A 22,056-nucleotide genomic window follows, 5' to 3' on the forward strand; every position below is an offset into this window, starting at 1 on the left:
AAATAACATCAATGAGACCTTACCCAGAAGACTTCCATTGTATCATAACCAGTAGACCTGCAACAGAAATGTTTGTCCTCTCCCAGCACTGAACCTGGTAGTTAAAAAAACCATGTTCAGCCTTGCTTTGACAAATTTTTCCTTTTTTTCTTTTTAACCCATGACACAAAGTTGGTGGCAAGTCAGAGAAAGTGTTCTCCCATCCATCAGTCATTTTACACAATATAGCAATTACTTAGATCTTTATTAAATGCAAGAGAAATTGTATGGGGTTACATTGTGCACAGGGAGAAGATTTTACAATAGTGCTGTGCTGCAAAGATTTACTTTCTTTCTTGAAGTAATTTAAGGCATAAACCTAAGGCTGCAAGCTGTGAAGCAGCAGAATATCCAGTATCCTCCAACCTTCCATCCAACATGAGATGGTATGTTGCCCATTAACTCCTTGTAAGGGGCACAAAAGCCCTTTAGTGACTCAAGTCACTTAGAACAGATTAACAAGACAATGCTGTATTTGCTATACTATAGAAAGTCAGGTATCAAATTCTAGTACTCATACAATCTTTCCACAGTAATTAATCTATTCTCTACTACCAGGTATATATTTCTGAACACTTTTCTTCAGATTGAGATGGGAAACACTATGCAACAGCCCTGCAGTATTGCTGTAGGCTAATCTTAAACCATATCCATGAATAAATTCACCACCGGCTTGCTTACTGCAGTCACAGGAACAGCATGCACCGCACAGGGTCCAAGTTTGACCTTAGGACTTCTCAACTAACACACTTTTTGGAACATTCCAGGCTTATGCACAGGACCCTGATGATAAACCCAGATCTACATTTTTTTTTTAAAGTCATTATCTGTCCCTATCCTGGAGGTTTGTTGGGTTGTCTGGGTGGGTTTTTTTTGGACAGTTACTCAGCTTTTCATATGACTTTAAAAAAAATTAACAGTAGAGAGTAGTGGTTAGTGTTACAGATACAAGAAGTGAAATGATATTACAAATATAAGCTATTATAAAAGAGAAACTGATGTTTCTTAATAGCACCAAAGCATCTCTTCCTTTCAGCATTCTTGTGCTGCAGTCCCAGGTTTTGGTCTGAGATCTAGAACCATTTGAGACCTCCTCCTGCATGACTTCTGCCAATTTATCAGTTGCAATTGAAAGATCTTTCTTACTCTTTAAAGGAATTAAGAGAACAGCTTTAAGAAATTTTATCTGAGATCAGGCTCACAGAAGCTACATTAAAGTTCTGTAATACTTAATCAGAAAACAGCACCACAGCATGAAAAAAATGATAATCAGCATCTACTTTTACAGATGCTTATCCTGAATGGGCTTTTCAGACTATATTTTGCAAGTAATCAAGAATACTAAAACAGATGTTACTTTGTGGCCTGCAAAAGAAAAACTCCACTGTAGCTCCTTTATAGTGCTTCTTAACTTGTACAGTATTGAGCTGTCTCAGCTGTTTTTCTGTAGACATCCTTCTCCTTCTTACTGTTTTCAGGTTTGGTGAATTCAGACTGAGTCCTCTGTCCCTCTCACAAACAGTGGGTAGCTTCTCATCTTATTATACATCTTGCTCAGTTAAGGATTTGAATAGGTTAAATACCATTATTCGAGTTCTGCAAATTCAAATACAATTCCTTAATAAGCATTATTAAGATATCTAGCACCTCTACAAGCCATTTCAGGAGCTGAACTCTTCAAGAGCTCCTGGAAGAGCTAACCAAAAGCACCTTTAGAATACCTCAGAGCAACAAAAGCTGCATCAGAACCTGCAACAGTTGCTGCAGGCTGACATTGTTTAATTACAATAATTGTTTCATAATATTTTTTAAAAAGACTTGAAGAAAAAGTCTACAAATGCTTACAGATCATCCAATTTCTAAAGACTTGAAGTAAAAAAAGATATTGTAAAAATATTTCTGAAACTACATTAAGGCATAAGACCAAGCTAGAATGCTTTTTACAGTAACAGTACTATGATTAAAGGTGCTCCAGCACTCTGCTTCTTAAGGAGCTTCACTACACGCAGTGTGTCCATCGCATCCGGTACATTGTACATGATCATAAGTCGCTAGGATTTCTCAGCGTCAGTCTGCATTTGATGCCCCAAATCTCGTGGTTCTTTTTACTGCCAACAGTTGGCCTTGCGATACTTGTAAAGTGTGAACAATTGATCTTCATGTCAGGAAGCGTTTCCTTGAGGAGCTGTAGGGAGCTATCAGTCACTATTCCAAATACCTGAAGAGTCTTTAAAGTTGGAATTTCACCAAGTTCTCTAGAAAGAGAAAAATAGAAAATTAATCATGAACCTGAAAACTCTTTTTTTCCCCCCAGTCTGTACCCAAATTAGATTAACTGCATTTCTACTGATTTTTTAGAAGTAAGGTAACTACTTAAGCTAAATTCCCCTTCCTACTTATAAAAGCACATATTTAATTGAAACCAGTTCCCTATACTAATAATTCAGGAAACCATCTGAATAAATTGCTTCTTGCTGTTCTATCTCACACAGAGTGAAAACAAATTGATTCCTCCCCTTTCATTTCTCTGGACTTAAATGTTTAGCACAAGTGGAAGGAATTGGCCCAGATGAAGTTTCAGGATGTGGCTCAACAAGCCTCTAGGTACTATCAGTCTCCCAATTTGTTGTGACGTTTTTGTTAGCCACCAGCCCTGGCTTCTTGATTGCTTCAGTCATTTGGCCAGTCATCATGTGAACTGTGTATCTATAAACAAGTATCAGACAAAAATCGAAAGGCAGACACACACAAGCTATCATCATGGCAGCACACGCTGCTACAGAAAAGGTTCTTCAGATACCCATTTTGATAGTCCTGTTCCTCTCACAACCTTTTTGTTGCTCATTTCATGTCATTAGGACTGACATCCTTCCTGAGAGGATTAAGATGGGTAGCTGCTATCCTAATAAAAGGTAGGAAAAAAGCACAAGCAAGTAACTCTAAACTGAGTTTCAATAACTATCAATAACTGATACAGGTGCACACAAAAGCAAAGGAATATAATCAGATTAGCTAGTCAGCAAGTGCTGTCAACTCTGCTAACTTTTCCAAAGGACTATACCTTCCTTGCTGCATAACTGAAAGCCTAATGTTGATGGCGGGACTGGAACCTCCCGATGTACCTCAGTAATGAGTACCAGTAGTATAATGCCATTAAGGGAAGCCATGGTGCATGCACTGAGCAGCAAGTTCCCCGAGTACAGACTGACATCACAGAAAGATTATCTCAAGATACTTTGGTTCCAGTCGGGGTTGTCAAAGGTACATGCTCTAGCAGTCCGGTTATTTTATCTCAGTTCCTTATTCCTAATTCCTCATACCACTGAGTTTTTCAAAACAGTATTTGCAATTCTAAACCTAAAAGTTTAGGTAAGTTTAAAGTTTAGAGGCAAGTTTAAAGTAACATCCTCTCTATGAATAGCAAACCAAAGCCATTTAGAGATTACTTACACTAAGGCAGCAGGTGATATCTGGTAACAGCGGCTAAGACACAGATGTTGTAGAAAGATAAGTTGATGAAAATACTGGAAGCACTCAGGCTTCAACATCACGCTGTCACTGTACATGAGAGCACATGAGATACAGGTTTAAGTATAAGGCAGCAGTAATTTTGGCATTTCCAAAGTTCAAGCTGAGAAATTTAATGAATATTAACTTTGTTTTCTACCACTGAAGTTTTTTTTTGCTCAATAAGGAAGTAACCCATTTCTAGTGTATGTGTTATAGGCGAGGGATTTTGATTTTCACTGAAGAGCAAGTGAAGCAGAAGCTTCTCTGCAGCCAGATATTCTGGAGCCAAGCTCATGCCATGAAAACGCAATTACTTTACACATTGAGATTTCAAAGTCTTTTAATTGACTAGGTCAAAACCAAAATACACATTTTTTTTACAATACAGTTCTATAGCCAAGTAAAAAATTCATATCAGAGGTGAACTAAACCCTCTCTAGGATGCTAGGCTCACAAACTGTATAGAATCATAGAATCATTTAGGTTGGAAAAGACCTGCAAGATCATTGAGTCCCACTGTTAACCTAACACTGCCAGGTCCACCACTAAACCATGTCCCTAAGCACCACGTCTACATGTCTTTTAAATACCTCCAGGGATGGTGACTCCAACATTTCCCTGGGCAGCCTGTTCCAATGCTTTACGTCCCTTTTGGTGAAGAAACATCTTTCAGCTCCACCTTGGCACAGAGTAAAATGAAAGCTGTGTATGCAACCTGCAGTATGCATCTAAATGCTTCCTTCCACTCTACCTATCGACTACAATCACTTGTTAGATAACAAATATGTATGTAACATTTATGCTGAGATTACAAAAAAATTGTCAGGTTAGTTACCTGCTCCAGATTAGGTCATGCCAGACAGCAAATCTTTTGTAGAAAGTATTTTCTGGTTGTGCAATCCTACACAATTGTGCATTATTGGTGTACTATAACTGCACCACAATAGAACTGGCACTCCCCTGAACCATAAGGATTTATGACTCGCTGCACAGGCCTCCTTACCTCAGATCTAAATGGACGAGAAAAGGACATCTTTCCACCAGTGTTTTAACATCTGAAAAGAGGTCACAGAGAGTCAGTCCACGTTTCAGTAACAAGATGAACATGCTTTATACAGCTTACTCACTGCCACATACGTTCATTTATATCTTCTCTACTGTAACCCAGCTTCAACACAACTCTTTGTTAAAAAGATACACACTTAAAACTTACAGTACAGTCTGTGTAGTGAGATACCTTACAGGGACTTTTTTCCTCAACAAAACAAATCCATTTAGTCCAAAGAAGCATCCCTAAAAGTCAACTGTGCCAGCAACTTAGCAAGTGAGTAATTCAAGTGTTGTTGCTGTAGAAATCCACTGAGACACAGTAATAGTGAGATGCCTGAAATTCTTACGCGTAGTGGAAAAACTACCAAAAATTTTCCACACATCAAGTACCCTTTCCGAACATCAAGTTCTTTAGGCATCTCCATTTTTACCCATAGAAAGTTCTTTCCTCATGACAGAAAGTTATGGTTTTCCTGATTTAAACTGTAAATTCTTAAGACCATCTTTACATTGTCTGCAAATAGCATAAAATCACCTGTGGCTCAGATATCATGTAAAAGGCCACTATTATTAGCAAGGTACTAATCAACATGCAAGAGGATTTTGGTACTTCATAAATCACGTGCAAAAACTGAAGAAAACAACACCTAAATTATGATGATTAGTGAACTATGCCTTATAAATTGCATTGAAACAGAGTAATTTTACTCATATAAAGTGGTTTCCAAACAGAAGAGCTTTGCACACTGTCTCTAATGGTCAGATCAACAGAAGGTTCAAATTCCTGATTTGGAGGAGATTATGTAGCATGTTTGTTTATGGGTTTTGGGCTCAGATAAAACGAAGACGTGTATTTCCCCACAACAGAATGCATGCCAAGGTCAGTGTGACATTTAAACAGAAAAAAAATAGAGGTCACAGCCTGTGTGTCACCTGCCTGCTTGTCAGCCAATGCCCTATTGTTGCATTTTCTCATTGGAAAAATTAATTTCTCTTCACCACCAAAGCCATTTCACCCTTTATCTATGCTCGTCCATTCTGTTGTGTCCTCTTCCCAAATCTAGATTTCTCTGCACTTTCTATTATCCTGCAACCTTACCCAACTTTCCGTCCCAGAACTACTAGCAAGTAAATAGTTAATGATGATTAGTGAGATTATTTGCCTTCCAAATAAACTGGTATCTGAGAACATCACGAGAGGCCGAAACTCAAGTAGCTACTACGACTGTTCTCTTTTGGAAGATGCCTTCAGCAGGCACAATGGCAGAAACCTTAAGAAGGCTCCAAGAACAGTAATCTGGAAGGCTAATTCACAGTGGAACATGGGATCCAGTGTATCCTGCTTCCAGAACTTACTACAGAAGTAGGGACTATACCTTTCAGCTGCAGATTAAATCAGCTGACTATTTTTAAGTTCAGAAGACAAATCACCTCACCCCTCATGGCTGAGTCACAAACATAAATAAGATTCTCTGAGAGCAAGAACATCAAGCTATACAGAGCATAAAATCAGTGTTAGCGCATGATCTTTCTATATACACAGCAGATGCCAACCAGAAGAAAATACAAAGCCTGCTGCTTTATCCCATAGTGGAATAAAGGTTTGCCATGCTGCTATTTACCTGTTATTTGTAGATTCTGTCTGTATCCACTTAAATTTAATTTGGTTACTTTTGAAGTAACATGATTGACTGCTGCTTTGACATGGGTGGCTGTGAAGTCACACCAGGACAAGTTCAGCTCCTCCAACCTACACATAAATGAACAGAGTTGTTTGTAAGAAGGACTGAAATACAGTTTGAGTACTGATATTGTCTATTACAGTTGAGTTTTAAGGCAAAAACCTGTAACACACTTACTACCAACTTCCTGTATTCATGACGACAAATTTCACTATAACAATAATTAAGCACTGGAGCAGGTTGCCCAGTGAGGCTGTGGAATCTGTCTTTGGAGATTTTCAAGATCCAACCAGAAAAAGTCCTCATGAATGGAATGATTCAATAATATCTTAGGAAGTTAAATGGTTCTACAGGGACTGCCATGGGGAGACACTCTCTTTTCATCTTGCTTCTGGGATTTGTGACCTGAATCTGTTACTACTGAACAGATGTTCACATTGAGAGGAAAAAAGGCTATCCATTATTCGTATTGGTCAGATGACCAATTAATCCTAATTAGTATAAAATACTTCATAGTTTTATATAAGCATTGGGCCTTATATATATTGGGCCTAAGATCCGTGACCTTAACTTTCTTTACGTGCTTTATTACCTAGAGCCTATCATCATTCCAGGCTGGGACAAAGTACTTGTTTTGTGTGCAAGTGTGGTAGATGTAACCAGAGGACAAAGACACTGAATAGCACAACTAGAGCTTTTCGCTGGCAATCTCTATGTAAATGAAAAAACAGTTAAATTGTCACCAGCATTCCTCAGATCAGGTTTGCCATCTGCTATTCACTGTGTACAGTACAGACTGCCGTTCTCTGAAGAGCTCACGATCCAAGTAATCAGACCAAGCAATATAAAGCATTATAAATCCATGAGAGACAGAGAAAGATTAAGGCTTTGTCTGTCCACTAACTTGCAATTTGATTAAAAACATGCTTTTGCAGAAGCAAAGATTAAGTAGATTGTCCAGCATCTCACAGGAAATCAGCAGGAAGATCAGGATATACACGCCAGCTTGACTGGGGCTCAGTTCAGTGACTTCCTGCCAGCAGACAGTTTAACCACTGCAGCTGTCAATCTGAACACAGTGCTTCATTAAGTCAAAGGTTACTGAAGGATTAGTCTATCATGGATAGAAAGGCACAATGTTTTCTGCCATTCATGCTGTACTCTGATTGCAAAGGGAGCTCTGGGACTCCACTTTTCAGTTTCAAAACACACACTTTCACTTTGTGAGGATCACATACTGCTTTCATTATGAAAAGGAAATTTACATGATAATCAAAGGAACATAAATGGCATTTATGCACCAAGAAGACTTCCTTTAAGGATGATTAAGGAAACTCATGAAAGACTACTGAAGTACATCTTTGCTATTAAAGAAGAAAACAGCTTGATGGAAGAAACTATCTAATCATTCAGTTAATAATCAACTGCTAGTCATGTAGAAATAGAAACAGGCTCATAAAAAGATATTACAAACAAGAATAACTGGGATGCAACTAAAAAGGGTCCTTTTTCTCAGGAACAGCAAAAACTATTTTTGACTTACAGAGAACAGCTGCTCAACATCAGCTCCAAGGCTTCTGCAGAAAACCCTGAGCACCCACACAGATTTAATCGCATCAAACTGGGATTCTTAGCAACGCTCCTGTAAACAAAAAATAAAAGTCTGATAAAATTGCAATGTTAGAACATTGCCTGCATTGCCAGGATGCGTGATTATTTTTAAGAGCTAAGATCCTGGGCATGGAATTTTTCGTTAAACAGGCAGCACTGCATCTTCAGTAAACTGACCAACCTAAGAGTCACTCAGTGATCTCAACTCGGTGCATCACGGCACAACTTCAAAGCAATACTTGCCTATCTACCTGGCATTCCTGACAAGTCTGCATATTTATAAACTGCTAAGTTTAAAAGGGAAGAATTTCTTTTCACTCTCTCCTGTTGTATGCCATTAAAGACACACCATGGCTTACTAGTGATGACTATACTCATCCCTTTTCTGAAGTCACCCCTCTGCAAGATGGAGGCTACTCCAGAACAAAACACATATCCAAACAACATCCCCCTAAACACATTTGTTTGCAAGACTAGAGCAGACATGCAGTTGGCAAAACCTGGAAAACCCCTTACACCCAGCATCTACATCTGTACACAAGGGCAACAAAATTCCATCATTAGTGCCTAATTAGTACCCAATTTTCAGATACTTTTTATCTGTTACCAAAAGCCAAACTATACTGGTTTATTTGCACTCTGTTTAGCCCACCTTCCCCACTGGTATAAAGAAGGCATCAGAAAGCTCAAAGCAGAAAGCAGGACACTCAGAGTCTCTGCCATCTGACCTATGGTCCCTGGCACCTCCACAATCACCTGATGTGATTGAACTTAACTGCATACCCATTTTTGTCTTTCAAGTTTAGCTAAACAACAGTTCATCTGCCTGACAGAATCTAGTTTTCCAGGCACTCAGAATGAAGTTCTACAAAGAAGTGAGAAATAGTGCAGAACGACAATGAGCATCTAGTGGGAGAGCTGCTGAGACCCCTTAAAACAGAAAAGAACCTGTAAGCCAAACACAAAGTTCTCTTGGGAGCACAGAAATGGGAAAATAAAAGTAGCTCTGCTGTACAGCTTGGCTGCAGGATCAGCCAATGGACACATAAACCCTTGGGAGATGAGCAGTATCTCCAGGCTCCTTCTACTTGAGGAATGAAAAAAAAAAAGCCACCAAGAAACACTCTTGCAGAGGTGTGTTTCCTCCTCATCTCGTCTCTTGGAGGATAGAAAGGAAAGAAGGAGCTCATCTAGCCTGCCAGCTTACTGTTAGGTGCCTAAAAATGGCCATTTCAAAGGATTCCCACAATGGACAACTCTCAACTGCATTTTTTTCGCTTGTCTGCAAAAAATGACAGCCCCAAACAAAATGTATTTACTGAATATTCCCAGACATGTCACTCACTTGATGATGTCGTCAGAAAGCACTAGTCCCTCCAGGCTGAGGTTCTGCAGCTTTTCACACAGACAAAGAATACTCTGGAGGTCTGCAACAGACACTGTACAGTTCGACAGGTCCATATGTTGAACTCTGAGAGGCCTAAAAGAGGAGAAAGGGAGGTTACTAAAATTCTATTAAAACCTGATCCACAAATTCCCTGTACCATAAATATACTCCATACACTAAAATCATGCAAAGCTTGCAGAAAAGAATTATACTGTTGCATTCAGCTGCACATTGGACATACTACTAAGCCCACTGGGCCTACTGCTAAGCTCCCAGCCAGAACTGTGGAACTCTTCAAGGCATTTACAGCATTAGTCTTATGTCCTGGTTTGAGGTAAAACAGAACCAACTTTCTGTTCAGTAATTTTATTTCTTAGCTAGGTGTCTTCTAATTCTCTGAAATTAACAGCATGCTGTGTCTAAAATGGTTCGTTCAGAGTGATAAGACGGTTTGTGCCACGGAATGGTATGCAGAGAGGCTCTTGATTACACTTATTGTTGTAATAACCAAGGTCAGCTAGTTTTGTTATTTGCCCTGTTGGAGGGTCAGAAACAGAGAAGCGTAGAGGGGTCCCACCTGCCGGGAGGAGCAGACAGGACACGTGACCCAAAACTGACCAACAGGGGTATTCCATCCCATCTGCCCCATGCTCAGTATAAGAGCTGAGGGATCAAAGGGTCAGGTCTCCAATGTCTGATGTCTGAGGAGGACCCTGTCTGTTCATCTGCCTTTGACCCCCATCCGTGTGTCCCTGACTCCAGCTGTGGAATCCAGTTCCCGCCCGTCGCTGAGTTCAGTCTGGGACTTCCCCAGTGCCTGCCGGTGACATCATCCTGGGAGCTTAATATGGTTTTGTATATACTGTATCTATTTTATTATTTCCTCTTTATTTTATTATTAATATTCCATTAAAGTAGTTTAGTTTCTTCTAAACTCGTAAATCTCTTTATCTCTCCTCCTTGCCTCTGTGTACAAGAGTTTGTGGGGGCGGGGAGCACCTGTCACCGGCCATTGGCCAAAACCACAACACTTAACACCTGAAAGTCTATCCTGCTGGGGTTAAATATTTTTTTTTGAACTTCCAATATAAAAATGCTGGAGATGCTGACAATTCTTGGTTCTACAAGATATAAAATGCAAGTGGATGATGGTGCTTGATACTTTCAAAAATCCTATTAACTTGGTTTAAATAACTGACAGGTGAATGCAGATCCTCTTATTTCAACACATGCCTAACCATTTCTCAGCTCTTCCACACTCCAGAGACAGCGCATACGCTACTATTGGTGTAGACCTTAAAACCAAAAATACACAGAGAAACCGTGAATATTTCAGACATGTTTTCAGGATCAAGAGGATGCAGGAAAAGCCTTACTTGCTTGTTTTAAACAACGGATTCCCAATACAAGATCTTGGGCAGCGGAATACAGTAACACCTGCAGGCAGCAACTGTCCAATCACTCCTGGCAGCAGATTTCTACCAGTCAGATCCAGAGTCTGCCAGAGAGATTCATCAAACCTAAGGCACAGAATTTTACTTGTCAGGGAGTTAGAAAGGGTCAGAACTATAAGTACAACTACAGAAAGTTTTCAGTGTCACAAAAGACTGAGAGGAGGCAAAGCTATCTAATAGAATTTACTAATGTTAAAATATGTGAACCATCTTTTGATTATAAATACATATAACCTACATACAGCATAAATTGAATTATACAAGAATAAACAACATGAGATCATTTAACAGTCTATGGAAGCAAAGGTTTTCTTAGTACTAAATGATGAGAAGTAGTACTTACGAAAGACGATGCCATCTCTTGCAAATCTGGGAAACTTTTAGCAAGTCATTTAGGGGCAAATATGCAAAAATTGCCAAAAGCAATTCATCTGGAAGTGCATCCCAAGAAACACCTTTAGGGAAAGAGCAAACATATTCTAGTTAAAGATGGTTCATTTTTGTCTGCTGATCAGATGCCTTGTTTGGCTTGGTTGTTAAAACCACCTCTACAGTCTCTCTCTAGGCTATACACACACCAACCCATTACTTATCCCCCTTTTCAGCTCTTCATTATAGGTGGGTGTTATCACCATCTTTGCCTAGGTATGACTGGCAAAGGCAAAGCTTTCCATAACATCAACTTACTATACATATTAAAACAATTTCCATGAAAAAATGACAAGAGTCTTTATTCACATACTCATTTTGGAAACAAAAGCATCTAAGATACTTCCTTTGTATTCTAAGGATTGTACAGTCCTCTTTTTTTTTTCCCTGCTGAAATCCTTCCTATACGTGTCTTGCTCACAGAAGGGAGCCCAAGGTAATCTATGTTTTTACATGTTACACAGAGAAAAGCAGGTACTGCAAACTGCTCCTTAAAACATGCACGCTAACTATCATTCCCCAAGAATTATCTGGAAGAATGTGGTGTGATCTCAACTTCTCAGGACTATGCTCCAGAGCTCTGCAAGGTGTTGCCATTCACACAGGAGATTTCTGGGTGGGGGAGCTCAAAAACAGTTGCCTATAACCCAGCACTCCATCTTAATTAAAAGTAGGCTTGTCTGAGGGCATTCCCACCTTTCGTATGACAGCCTAATGTCTGGCAAGAGCTGTTTCTTTATTTTGCATTTAGTAGTCCCTGCACACTGAAAACACATTTTGATATGAGGGAAAGCAACTCAGTACCCTGTAACCCCTTCTTCAAGTGCCCCAGGTTTTCAGGTTACAGCCCTGCTCTTTCCCTAGCACTCCCTTTCCAGGAGCCCAGGAGTCTTACACCCTTCGATGTGTCTTCCCTATAGCTCTCTAGCAGGGTCCCTTGCGTTGCTCACAGTTCAGCTCCAACAGGAGCTCAGATGCTGCCCCTCTGGCATATCTCAGCCTGCAATGGGAGAGATGCGGATCTGCATCCCTTTGGTCTTGAGGACCAAGTATCTTACTTCTTAGATGCTTAAGTTAAAAGAAAAAAAAAAAAACACCAAAAAAACCAAAACAAGCCCCACCTTGGGTTTCAAAATTATACTGGGGATGGCAGCACCAATAGCCCATATTCATCTGCCAGCCACAGCTGTATATTTTGACAAGTCTGGCCCTTCTTGGTATGTGGCAAAACATCACCTGGATGCTTGCAGAGCAAGAGATGCAGTCCAGGACCCAGCTGGGCCAAGGTGCCACCCAAGTCCTAAGCAGCAAGAGCAGACAGACACAGGGACACCCAGTACAAACCCTTGGCACACAGACAGGGGCTGGTGGGGCTTGGCAGAAGCCAACCATGGCTTATGAGGGCCCCAGTTCTGGAGGCAGACACACCGCCTCTGCTTAAAGGCTTACATAAAACAGGACATATCAGCCCAAGCTCGAAAGCCACTAGCTCTAGAAGTGATATTCTGCTTAGAAAGAGCAAAAAAAAAGCAAAGAATATAGCACTAATGTCTCGCGATGCCCACTCTCCATCTCTACAGAAGGGCAAACAAAACCTAGACTGTGGTGACAGTACCTGACTCTGTCTCTCGAAGCAACCGAGGCCGGCGCACAATGACAAAATCCTTTTCCTTCTCCTTCACCTTCTGTCGTTTCTGAGGAGGACAGGGCGACGACACCAGCAGGTCCTGTGGCGTGTTTTCATTGCCCAGCTTGTCCTTCTTAAGGACAGACACTCCCATACCCGAGAGAATCTCCGAGGTCTTGCTGGATTCCCAGTCCCAGGTGAAACCGGTGGAAACATTGCTGCTGGACGATGGGATCTCTTGGAGGTGTTTCCTACAGAGACAGCAAAACCCGCAGGCTCTGAAGCTTACGGCCAGACTGATACCGAGCGCCAAGATTATCCTGGGACGGAAGCATTTCGCAGCCGCGCAGGCACACATCACCCACAGCCACGCATCCCCACGCAGGGCAGGAACTCGACAGAAACTTGCAAGCAGAAGCCGCGGCCGCAGCGGCGGCCATGTGCTCGCTCCGGCACAACTTACACTAAAAAACCCTCTGGGGAATTAAGGGCACCCTGGATGGAGCGAGGGGGCGAACCGAGGAGGGGGAAACTAGTGGACGAAGACGACGGAGGAGGGCAGCGGGAGTCCCTCACGCAGGCGGCGCCGTTCCAGGCGCTGAGGTGCGCGGCTGGCGCCCAACGGCCGTTCGGCCGTTGGGCGCCAGCCGCGCACCTCAGCGCCTGGGAGGCAGAGAAGCAATCTGGGGGACACCCATCCACCCCCACGCCAGCCATTCTAGGAGGCAACTCTCCCTCGGCGCCGAGCCCGCCCGCCTCTCCCCTACCTGTGCATGGCGACCGCGCCGGCGGGAGCTCCGCGCTCTTCAGCGCCGCGCCGTCCCGCCGACCGGAAGTCGGGGGTGTGGCGCCGCAACGCCTGCCGGGAGTTGTAGTCCGCGAGAAGGAGGGGTGTGGGGGGTGCCTCCTCCACCTCCCCGTACCCACAATGCTTTGCGGCGGCCGTGAGGACGTCAGCGCTTGGCGAGGGGCGAATGGCGGCGGCGGCCACGGTCGCCCTGAGGCGGAAGGAGGCGGGCGCGGCCGCTGTTGTTTTCTGCGTCGCGATCTGAGCTCTCGTTTGGTGGACGCGGCGACAGGCAGGATGGCGGGCGGCGGTGCCCCGCGAGGGACCGGCTGCTGAGCACGGCGGGGGGCTCTGTGGTGAGGGAGCGGCGCGGTCCAGGGTACCGTCGGGCACCGCGGGGAGGCCGCAGAGGTGCTGGAGCCTCTGGGAGGGGTGGGTGCAGCTGTGTCCCGCTCCCTCCGAGCCGGGTGTGTGGCCCTGGGGCCTGAGCACGTCCCGGGCTGCCTTTCAGGGGGACCTGGAGAGGAGGGAGAGGAGAGGGCGTGTCTGGGGGTGTCCGAGGGGGGCGGGAGGGACGTAGGGTTAAGGCGTGTATGTTAATGTTTGTTAAGCGCCTGCAGACTTTGATTGTGTGCTCCTTACAGGCCATCAGCTTTAACGGCTTTGATCTGCAGTGGCAGTATCTGGTGTGGAAAACCAGAATCGTGCTGATAGTGACGTTTTACCGTGAAAGCGTTTGGAAAAGCTTTTGCCATGAAGGCCTAAAATTGAGGGACTGACGATGTATTCTGGGCCTGTCCCTAATCAGGCTGGTTTAAATTCTGCAATCTTTTCACACCGTGTTTCAGCTGTGTGCCAGGCTTTCCTTCAGTAATGCAGTTCTTCGTGCTTTCTCTCCAGACTACTTGTTTTGAAATTGGTGGGGATGGAAAACGAATTCTGAACACACCTACAACTCCAGTCTTAGCAGTTGCTTGTAAATGCTGTCCTTTGTCTGTTGCGTAACGATGGAGAGACATGCCTATAAAATTGAAGATGGTAATGGAAGCCATGGCAAATCGTACACAACTATTAAGTCAGATACAAACAATGATGAGACTCAAATCGGCATTCATATAATCTTAAAAAAGAATTTGTTAGCCATTTCCAGTTTTAACTAAAGTCATGGCACAGTTTTTTAAAGGTTAAGTCGATAATCAAATGAGAGGTGATTTTTTAGTTTTAAAAAATAAGCTGATTATGTTTAAACTGTTCAGCAACCTCTGTTATTTTTGTCACTCTTTTCATTTTTCCCTATTAATGCATGGGAATTTGAAAGAAGAATTTGTTGAAAGAAGCAAAATAAAATTATTTTTTAATTAGTTGGTCTTATTGCAATGTTGGTGGTGTAATCATGTGATTGACTGCCTTACTGACACTTTTTTTGTGTGAATGTATTAGTCTGGCAGCCAAGATGGCAATTTCTATTCTTTTTTTAAATTCCTGTTGCAACTGTACAGCTTTTTCCTCCAAGCAAGTTGTTCTCTTCAATGTGTTATTTCCAGAGCATTCCTCTAAACCCTATGAAGACGTTAGGCTCTGGGATACTTAATATCCTTTATTAGAGGATAAGGCAGCACCGTGTAAAGCAAATAAACTTCCTGTCGTTTTGTGCTGATGGTCCCTGCTTGCTTTTGAACACAAAAATCTCTATATGCCTTGGTAAAGCTTTTGTTTTCTATTTAATACTTTGTTGGAGAACTTAAGTCTCCCACCAAATTGGAGAATACTGCTATTTTGTGTGGAGTCAGCATATTATTTTATAGTTTTTTTCTTGTCATTAGCATTCCCTAAATACTGATATATAAGCAATTAAGTGTTTAATCAATTTAAAATGTTTTCATCATTGCAAGATAGCTGAAATAACAGGTACTAATAAAATATCAATCAGTACATAGACTGAGTAATGTTTCTTAGAAAAACAAAGCTGTGCAAATTGTGTTTCCTTGATTCATTTCAGAGGTTATTTCTCCCAAACAGTGCAATCGGATAACTTCTCTTGTCAGTTTTCTTGGGCAGTTCATGGCTATTTTCTTTCTTTAGGTAGTATTCTCACTATGCTGAGATTAAGCAGCTCTTGTTATCTGCTTATAAATACTTACTGTTGCTCCAAGCTGCAAGGGTCAATGTGTAATAAGGAAGTAAAAAAAACCCCAACCAACACCAAAAAACAACAAAAACTCTAAAACTAAACAAAAGAAGAAACCCCGACAGCACACTAAGCAGACTTAGATATGAAACTGCCTGAAGGGATTATTTTTATTGTTACTACACCTCGTGTTCTCTTTTTAAGATTTCTAAAATGTGAAGTTATCCCATTTGTTGTCTAAAGATGAAGTAACAAGAGCTCTTAGTTTTGGGCAGTTCTATCAGTCCAAAAGGTCTAATGATGCCTGTAAAGTGAAGTCTTACTTTAGGTTTCTTAACAGCATAGTTTTGCAGAGTACAGCAGGCTTGAGAAACCTGCCACAGGTGGTGTTTCTCTTTGGCCAAGTGAAATGTACTGGAACAAATTCCAAATGAACTAGCAAACTATTCCCTGACAGAAGGGCAAAAGGTCATCATTGAACTGGCCATTGATATTTTGCTGGAGATGGCAGCTTTCAGTTTATACTTGCTGCCGAGTTGTGAATTCAGCTTGAGGTGGGAGAGGCTGTCACACAGCTGTTTTTTTCAGTATGCTGTGGCTCTCACTCACTTTTATCCATTACTGTCTTTGATACCTCAACATCAGGTGATGTTGTGTTTTTTTCCCAGATATAATTATGGTGTTTAAAATAGAGTAAGGCAAGGAAATCTCTAGCTGCTTCATTCTTCAAGTGTTTTAACTGAAATATGCAAGATTTCTAAAAATGCAACTTTTCCAAATCTGTTTGATGATCTTTACCCTAGAATACTTCAAGAACAACAACAGTGAAAGAATGTAGTAGTCTAAAAATGACCGAGCTACCAAAGGTACAAAAAACAGAAGCATGGTGGCTGTCTTTATTGCTAATTTTTGAAGGAACAGGGAGAACTACAGCTCAGCAGACTAGTCTGCTTCCTTTTGAATTCTTGAAAAAAAATCTGGAACAAATTGTTAAAGCAGAAGCTGCTGCCTGAGCATTCACACACCATTCAAGGAGTCACACACACGACCTGTGTCTGTCACTGCTTGGACCAGGGTCCCTTTGCAGCAGGTGACCCCAGTGGGCCAACTGGTTCCTCTTTAGACTCCTCACACACACTTACTGTCAGGCGTGGTCCATCCTTCTTCAGGCTCAAGCTGGCATCAGGTTTTATAAAACTAAGTAATTTAATTGAAAGGTACAGCAGCAGGGTGAGCCCAGGCTGGGTGCCTCCTGAGAAGGACATTGAACAAAGAAATCTCTGGGCAATTATACTCTTGCAGTCTATACATCTGCCCCTTATCCGCTTTTCATGTGCCTTTTAGTCCAATGGTGATTTTTGATCTGGGGTCTTCCAGCACCTTGTTGGAGTCTTTTTCTGTGCCCAGGCAGGCTGGCCGTTGACTGTCCTTACCTTGTTGATGTGCAGTCTCTGCTGATGGTTGTCGCCTCCTTAACTTCTGGTTTAGGCTTCTTGTGCACCTGCACTCGCTGGCAGAGCGTGGGGAACTGAAAAGTCACAGACTTAGGGAAAACACTGCCAAAACATTAGTGTGTTACCCACATCTTCTGATACTAAAAGACTAAATACAGCATCGTACAAGCTGCTAGGAAAACTACTAAGAAAAATGACTCTATTGCAACCTAAAGGCTCCAGCAAATCTACTCATGCTAAGTAAAGCTAGGCAGTGTACATCACACCATATTATAACCCTAAGTAATTAATTATAATTAAAGCTTACTTATTTAAGCTAAACAACTAATATCTCTTTCAAAAAGCTATTTGTAAGCCTGTAGAATATAATAGCAGAGTAAAACCTTCACTTTGTCAAGGACAGCTGTTGAAGTAATCTAACTTATGCCACAGATAGGCCTACTGTATACAAGAAGATCAGTTGACGTCTTATATTTGGTCTTTAATGGCACTTTTGATTCTGTTTCTCAGGATGTTTTTGCTGGGGAAGAACAGTTAGGAACAGCTACAGTTGCCATTAAGGAGGACAGTTCCTTGTCAACTTCTCTTCAGTATTTGCACAAAAAGTTTCCAAAATTAAATAATGTTATTATTAAAACTTAAGAAGGCACAATGCTAAGAGGAATTGCAGACCTTTCTGAGTGTGGTAGTGGAAATCAAAATGCCTTGAAGATTCAGAAGCCTGTGGGAGGGGAAAAGGTACAAATGAGTAGAGTTCTGTGTCTGAGCTTAAGCAGGAACAATCAACTACACAAATACAGGATAGAGAACAGTGTTGTGTTTCTTGGATGGAAAGAATTTGGAGGGCATAATAGGCTGAATATGTGAATGGAGCATCATGCAGGTTGTACTTCTATGTATACATTTTGGTAAGGTATGGAAAGCAATGTTTACTCTCCGTTCAGGCCTTCTCAGGCATTACCTGGGATACTGCCTGGGTTCCAGCTCAGGGCAGAAGGATGAAGGTAAGATGGGGAGAGTGTCAAGGGCAGCAATGAGAAATCTGCAGGAAGTGTCATGTTAGACTGACTGGAAAGGGTTGAAGCACCATTACATTAGTTTGCAGAATGAACAATATGCTGGTAAAACTCTTTCCCACAAAGTTTGAAAAGAATAAAACTGTTGTACAGTCTGATCTGAGCTTTATGATTAAAGGGGTACTTGAGTCCATTTTAGTGAGACCAAGGTACTTTCCTCACAGATAAGCTCTGCTCTTTTTAGCCCTTCTTTAAGATTATAATATTGGAGTGTCTTTGTTGTTAAAATTGGTGCTGTTAAAAGCTCTAAGCAAGTGTGGGTTTTTTCATTCTCTGCTGTTTCATTTAGTAACTCGAGTATTTCTGTACCAGGTAGGGTAGTTAGTTCATTTGTAATGTAGATGGTCATGAGTGTGGTTAGTCTTGAGGTTGGCAAGGTAATTTAATTCTTTTGATAATAGGGAGTCTCCAAGGGAATTAAGTGTGAACTGAGCCCTTTATTGTGCTTGCAAGGACTTACTAGATGTGTTTGGACTCCAGAAGATTTCATGTCAGAATTTTGAAATGTATGTCCTGTATGGTGGTAACCAAACTCTTTCATTCACAACATTAAAAACTTACTGATTTTGTCCACATCTGAAACAAAGAAGAAAATCCAAAGCCTACACAAGAGCATGTCCTTGTCTTTTATTGGTTAAGTTGCACTTCCAGCACCAGTGTTTCAGCTTTGATCTTGTTTGTATTAATCCGTAGCTGTCCAGAAAGGGAGTATGCCAATATATACTCTTCCCTTTAGAGTTAGGAATGTCATTACTTTTTTTTTCATTGCTTAATAGGAGCATCTTCTAAGCAGTTAAAGGTTGTGTAGTACAAGAGAACTCTTCTGAAGTAGTTCATTGATCTCAGGAGGATGTTCTTTAGGGGTTCAGGAATTTCAGCCAGCTGATACTAGGGAGCCATGTGTTAATAGTGAGAAGCCTGTCTAAATAAAATGAAGAAGCATAATTATGGATAAGGAACTTGGCTTTCTTTGAGTTAACAACCAGCTTCAGAGGCAAATGCTGCTTGCCACGGGAAGGCATGGCTTTACAGCCTGCTGTAATTTATTTCAAGGTCTGAGATGAATAATTCTAGTAGCATGGGTCCCAAACAGGGCTGTATTCTTAGGCAGGATTTAGCACACAGTAAGAGTTCCTCTCAAGCATTGCATTTCTCACTTTGTGGATTTTTTTCCATTTAAGCTTTTTGTGCTGAGAACTAGTTTTAAGTTGTTTCTGTCCAAAAATTTTGAACTGTCATTTTGAAAATGTATATACATTATTTCAAAACAACTCTATTTGTCATCAGTTGCAGTCTCATAAAAAATAGGCCTTCTCTTTTGTATTTTCAGACTGAAATAGGAACCAGGTGAAGAACAGAAAAATGTAGTTTACTTTGATAACTGCAAAGTTGCTCTTGGCTTTGAGAGTGAGTTAAGTTGTGGTAGGACTCAATTCCCTGTCTATTTTAGCATATTCAGTACACGTTAATAATCTTTTTGTAATTCCCTCATGGTAGTAACTGAGCTGAGCACAGCATCTTGCACAAACACTTTTCACCTTCTGTTTTGATAGCAGCATTTTAGGTGTGACTGTAGTAAAAAAAAAATAAAATTGTATAGGTGTGATTAATGGAGGGTATGCTGTATAATTTTTTTGTTTACATAGCATAAGGTGTGGCTATAATGGACAACCAAAGCTATGTATGTCAGTAAGTACTGCCTTAATAAAGTCAATACATAGTATTTCTTTTCCTTTTTTTTTTTTGGGGGTGGGAATTTGCTACTATACTATCAGTACAAAAGACTGTTTTCTGAGGAAAAAAGAGTAGTACAATAGAATAGACAAGGACTTGCTTAGAATAAGTGATTGAGAAATAGGTTAGGTATTCTGCATTCAGCATTTACAAATGATCTAGACAAAATGTAGTACAAACAGATGAAGGGGATACTTTGACCTAACAGGAATGCTGATGATATGAGAAATGCGTTAAATGAAAGGCAGAATATAAAAAGTAAGTGTATGCATCTTTGATAAGAAACAGCAAGGTAACTTGAGCTATTTTCAGCGTATGGGCTGCTCTGTGTCTAACAGCTGATACGGAGTAAACTGACTGCTCTCACTATTTGGAATTTAAATATGAAAGTAGCAAAATGAGGGGAACCATCTTTGGTGAAAAATCATGGAATGATTATTCTGTGTGCCCTCAAGGAAGTACTGGTATAACAATCTTTAGAAATTTTTAGTGGAAATAAGACAATTTTCACTGGTTAGTGCCCTCACACATAACACATCTGCTTAAGCAATATACTGAGAGATTAGCAAAGGAGATGGTTCACTTGAACAAATTATGAAGAGATTTAAAAGTAAATTGAGGAAAAATTTAGTAGTAGTATTTCATTTATCTGTAAAGTTCCAGTGAAAAGTTAAAGCAGCGAGAATACAATAGTGGGGAAGCAAAGGCTATTTTAGTTAGATCAAACTATCTAAGATGGTAGTCTTGACAGAGAAGCAAGTTAACCTGAACAGTTTAATAAACTTTTTTTTTTTTAATGTGTGAAGTGCCTGTGGTATACTAATGCTTATTAAAATGGTTAGAAGCAGTTTTAACTACCTATGTAACAAGTCAGTGAAATTTGTGCAGCTTACTGGCCCTTTGCATAATAGCATGCCTGTATCAAGATGTATGAACTTGGCATTTCTAGTAGTCCTGACCATAACACTGAGTAAGTAAACCCAGAAGGATGAGCAAAGCAAAAATATATATCACAGCAAGACAAATAACAAATGAACCGAGACTTTTGTTTGTGTGAAGAACAGAAGAGGGCTAGGAAGGTGAATTAGCTACCACGTTGCCTCTTATTACATGAAATTTCAAACCTAAAAGAGGTACATCACAAATAGACTAACATATACTTTGCTGCATTTTTATGCTCTGTTAACTCTGAGTACAGAATTTAAATGCATAGTTGAGGAACAGTCCATTAACAAGCTTTCCAGAAACATTTAATTTGAACATTTAACCCTTTGTCCAAATTAGCAGATTTCTTCTGAAAGAAAAATAAAAGCAGAATAGATTTTCTTTTGAAATTTATAGTGGACTTAAAAGCCAGGCTTATAATCTTAGTCAAGCACAGAGGTTTGACTTTTGGATCTATTGTATATCAAGAAGATGAAAAGGAGTTATCCTAATATGTTGCTAGAAATGACGAAATTAGAATGACACATTACTTTGATTTGTGCAGAGGACTTTAAAGCACCTTCATGAAAATCTTGTTCTTCATCTGATTAGAGTTCTTGTCATGAAATGAGAAAAGTCTATTAATATGTTTTTAAATGTCTGTTAATCAACTTTTTCTGCGTAAATATCCTCTGGATATTTTAATCTAATTAAATGTCTTTCTGTCTTCCAGTTGTGATCTGCTTTCTTAAGTGAGCTGCGCTGTATGGCTGGAGTGAACATTCAATAATGAGTGGTGCAGCGTTGGGCCTTGAGATAGTATTTGTCTTTTTTCTGGCCTTATTCCTACTTCATCGATATGGAGACTTCAAGAAACAGCATAGGCTGGTGATCATAGCAACATTATTGGCTTGGTATCTTTGCTTTCTCATTGTATTTATACTGCCTCTGGATGTCAGTACGGTAAGAAACTTGTGAGACTTTCTGCTTAGTTGTGTAAGATGTATATGGTATTTTTTTAATCATAATTTCAGAGGACAGTATCTTAAACAGCAAATTAATTTTCCAAATAGTATCTTATTAAACTAAACACTTGTTACCTTTTTGCATGACAATGTGTGTTTACAAATAATTTTATTTTTTGTTAATCTCATCAGAGAACAA

General features: G+C 40.6%; 2 protein-coding genes across 3 annotated transcripts in view; one reads left to right on the forward strand and one right to left on the reverse strand.

Annotated features, from left to right (window-relative positions):
* Nucleotides 1-154: 154 nt before the first annotated feature.
* Nucleotides 155-13,617, reverse strand: SKP2 (S-phase kinase associated protein 2). The gene is made up of 10 exons (XM_054185597.1): nt 13,557-13,617; nt 12,778-13,040; nt 11,077-11,188; nt 10,656-10,799; nt 9,238-9,372; nt 7,825-7,923; nt 6,222-6,349; nt 4,553-4,604; nt 3,490-3,597; nt 155-2,294 (listed from the first exon to the last, which is right to left on the reverse strand). Exons 1-10 carry the CDS (start codon nt 13,562-13,564, stop codon nt 2,081-2,083), a joined length of 1,263 nt encoding a protein of 420 aa, XP_054041572.1. The 5' UTR covers nt 13,565-13,617; the 3' UTR covers nt 155-2,080.
* Nucleotides 13,618-13,701: 84 nt separating this feature from the next.
* The window catches only part of LMBRD2 (LMBR1 domain containing 2), a 34,035-nt gene continuing 25,680 nt past the window's right edge, over nt 13,702-22,056 (forward strand). The window contains exons 1-2 of one of the 2 annotated variants that reach the window (XM_054185223.1): nt 13,702-13,932; nt 21,626-21,855. In XM_054185223.1, coding sequence (XP_054041198.1) covers nt 21,682-21,855 — 174 coding nt within the window. In that variant the 5' untranslated portion in view covers nt 13,702-13,932; nt 21,626-21,681. Of the gene's footprint in view, nt 13,933-13,989; nt 14,009-21,625; nt 21,856-22,056 lie in introns of those variants that run through there. The other variant, XM_054185224.1, reaches the window with a different exon arrangement.

The sequence above is a fragment of the Rissa tridactyla genome, chromosome Z, assembly GCF_028500815.1.
Source record: "Rissa tridactyla isolate bRisTri1 chromosome Z, bRisTri1.patW.cur.20221130, whole genome shotgun sequence".
NCBI lineage: Eukaryota > Metazoa > Chordata > Aves > Charadriiformes > Laridae > Rissa > Rissa tridactyla.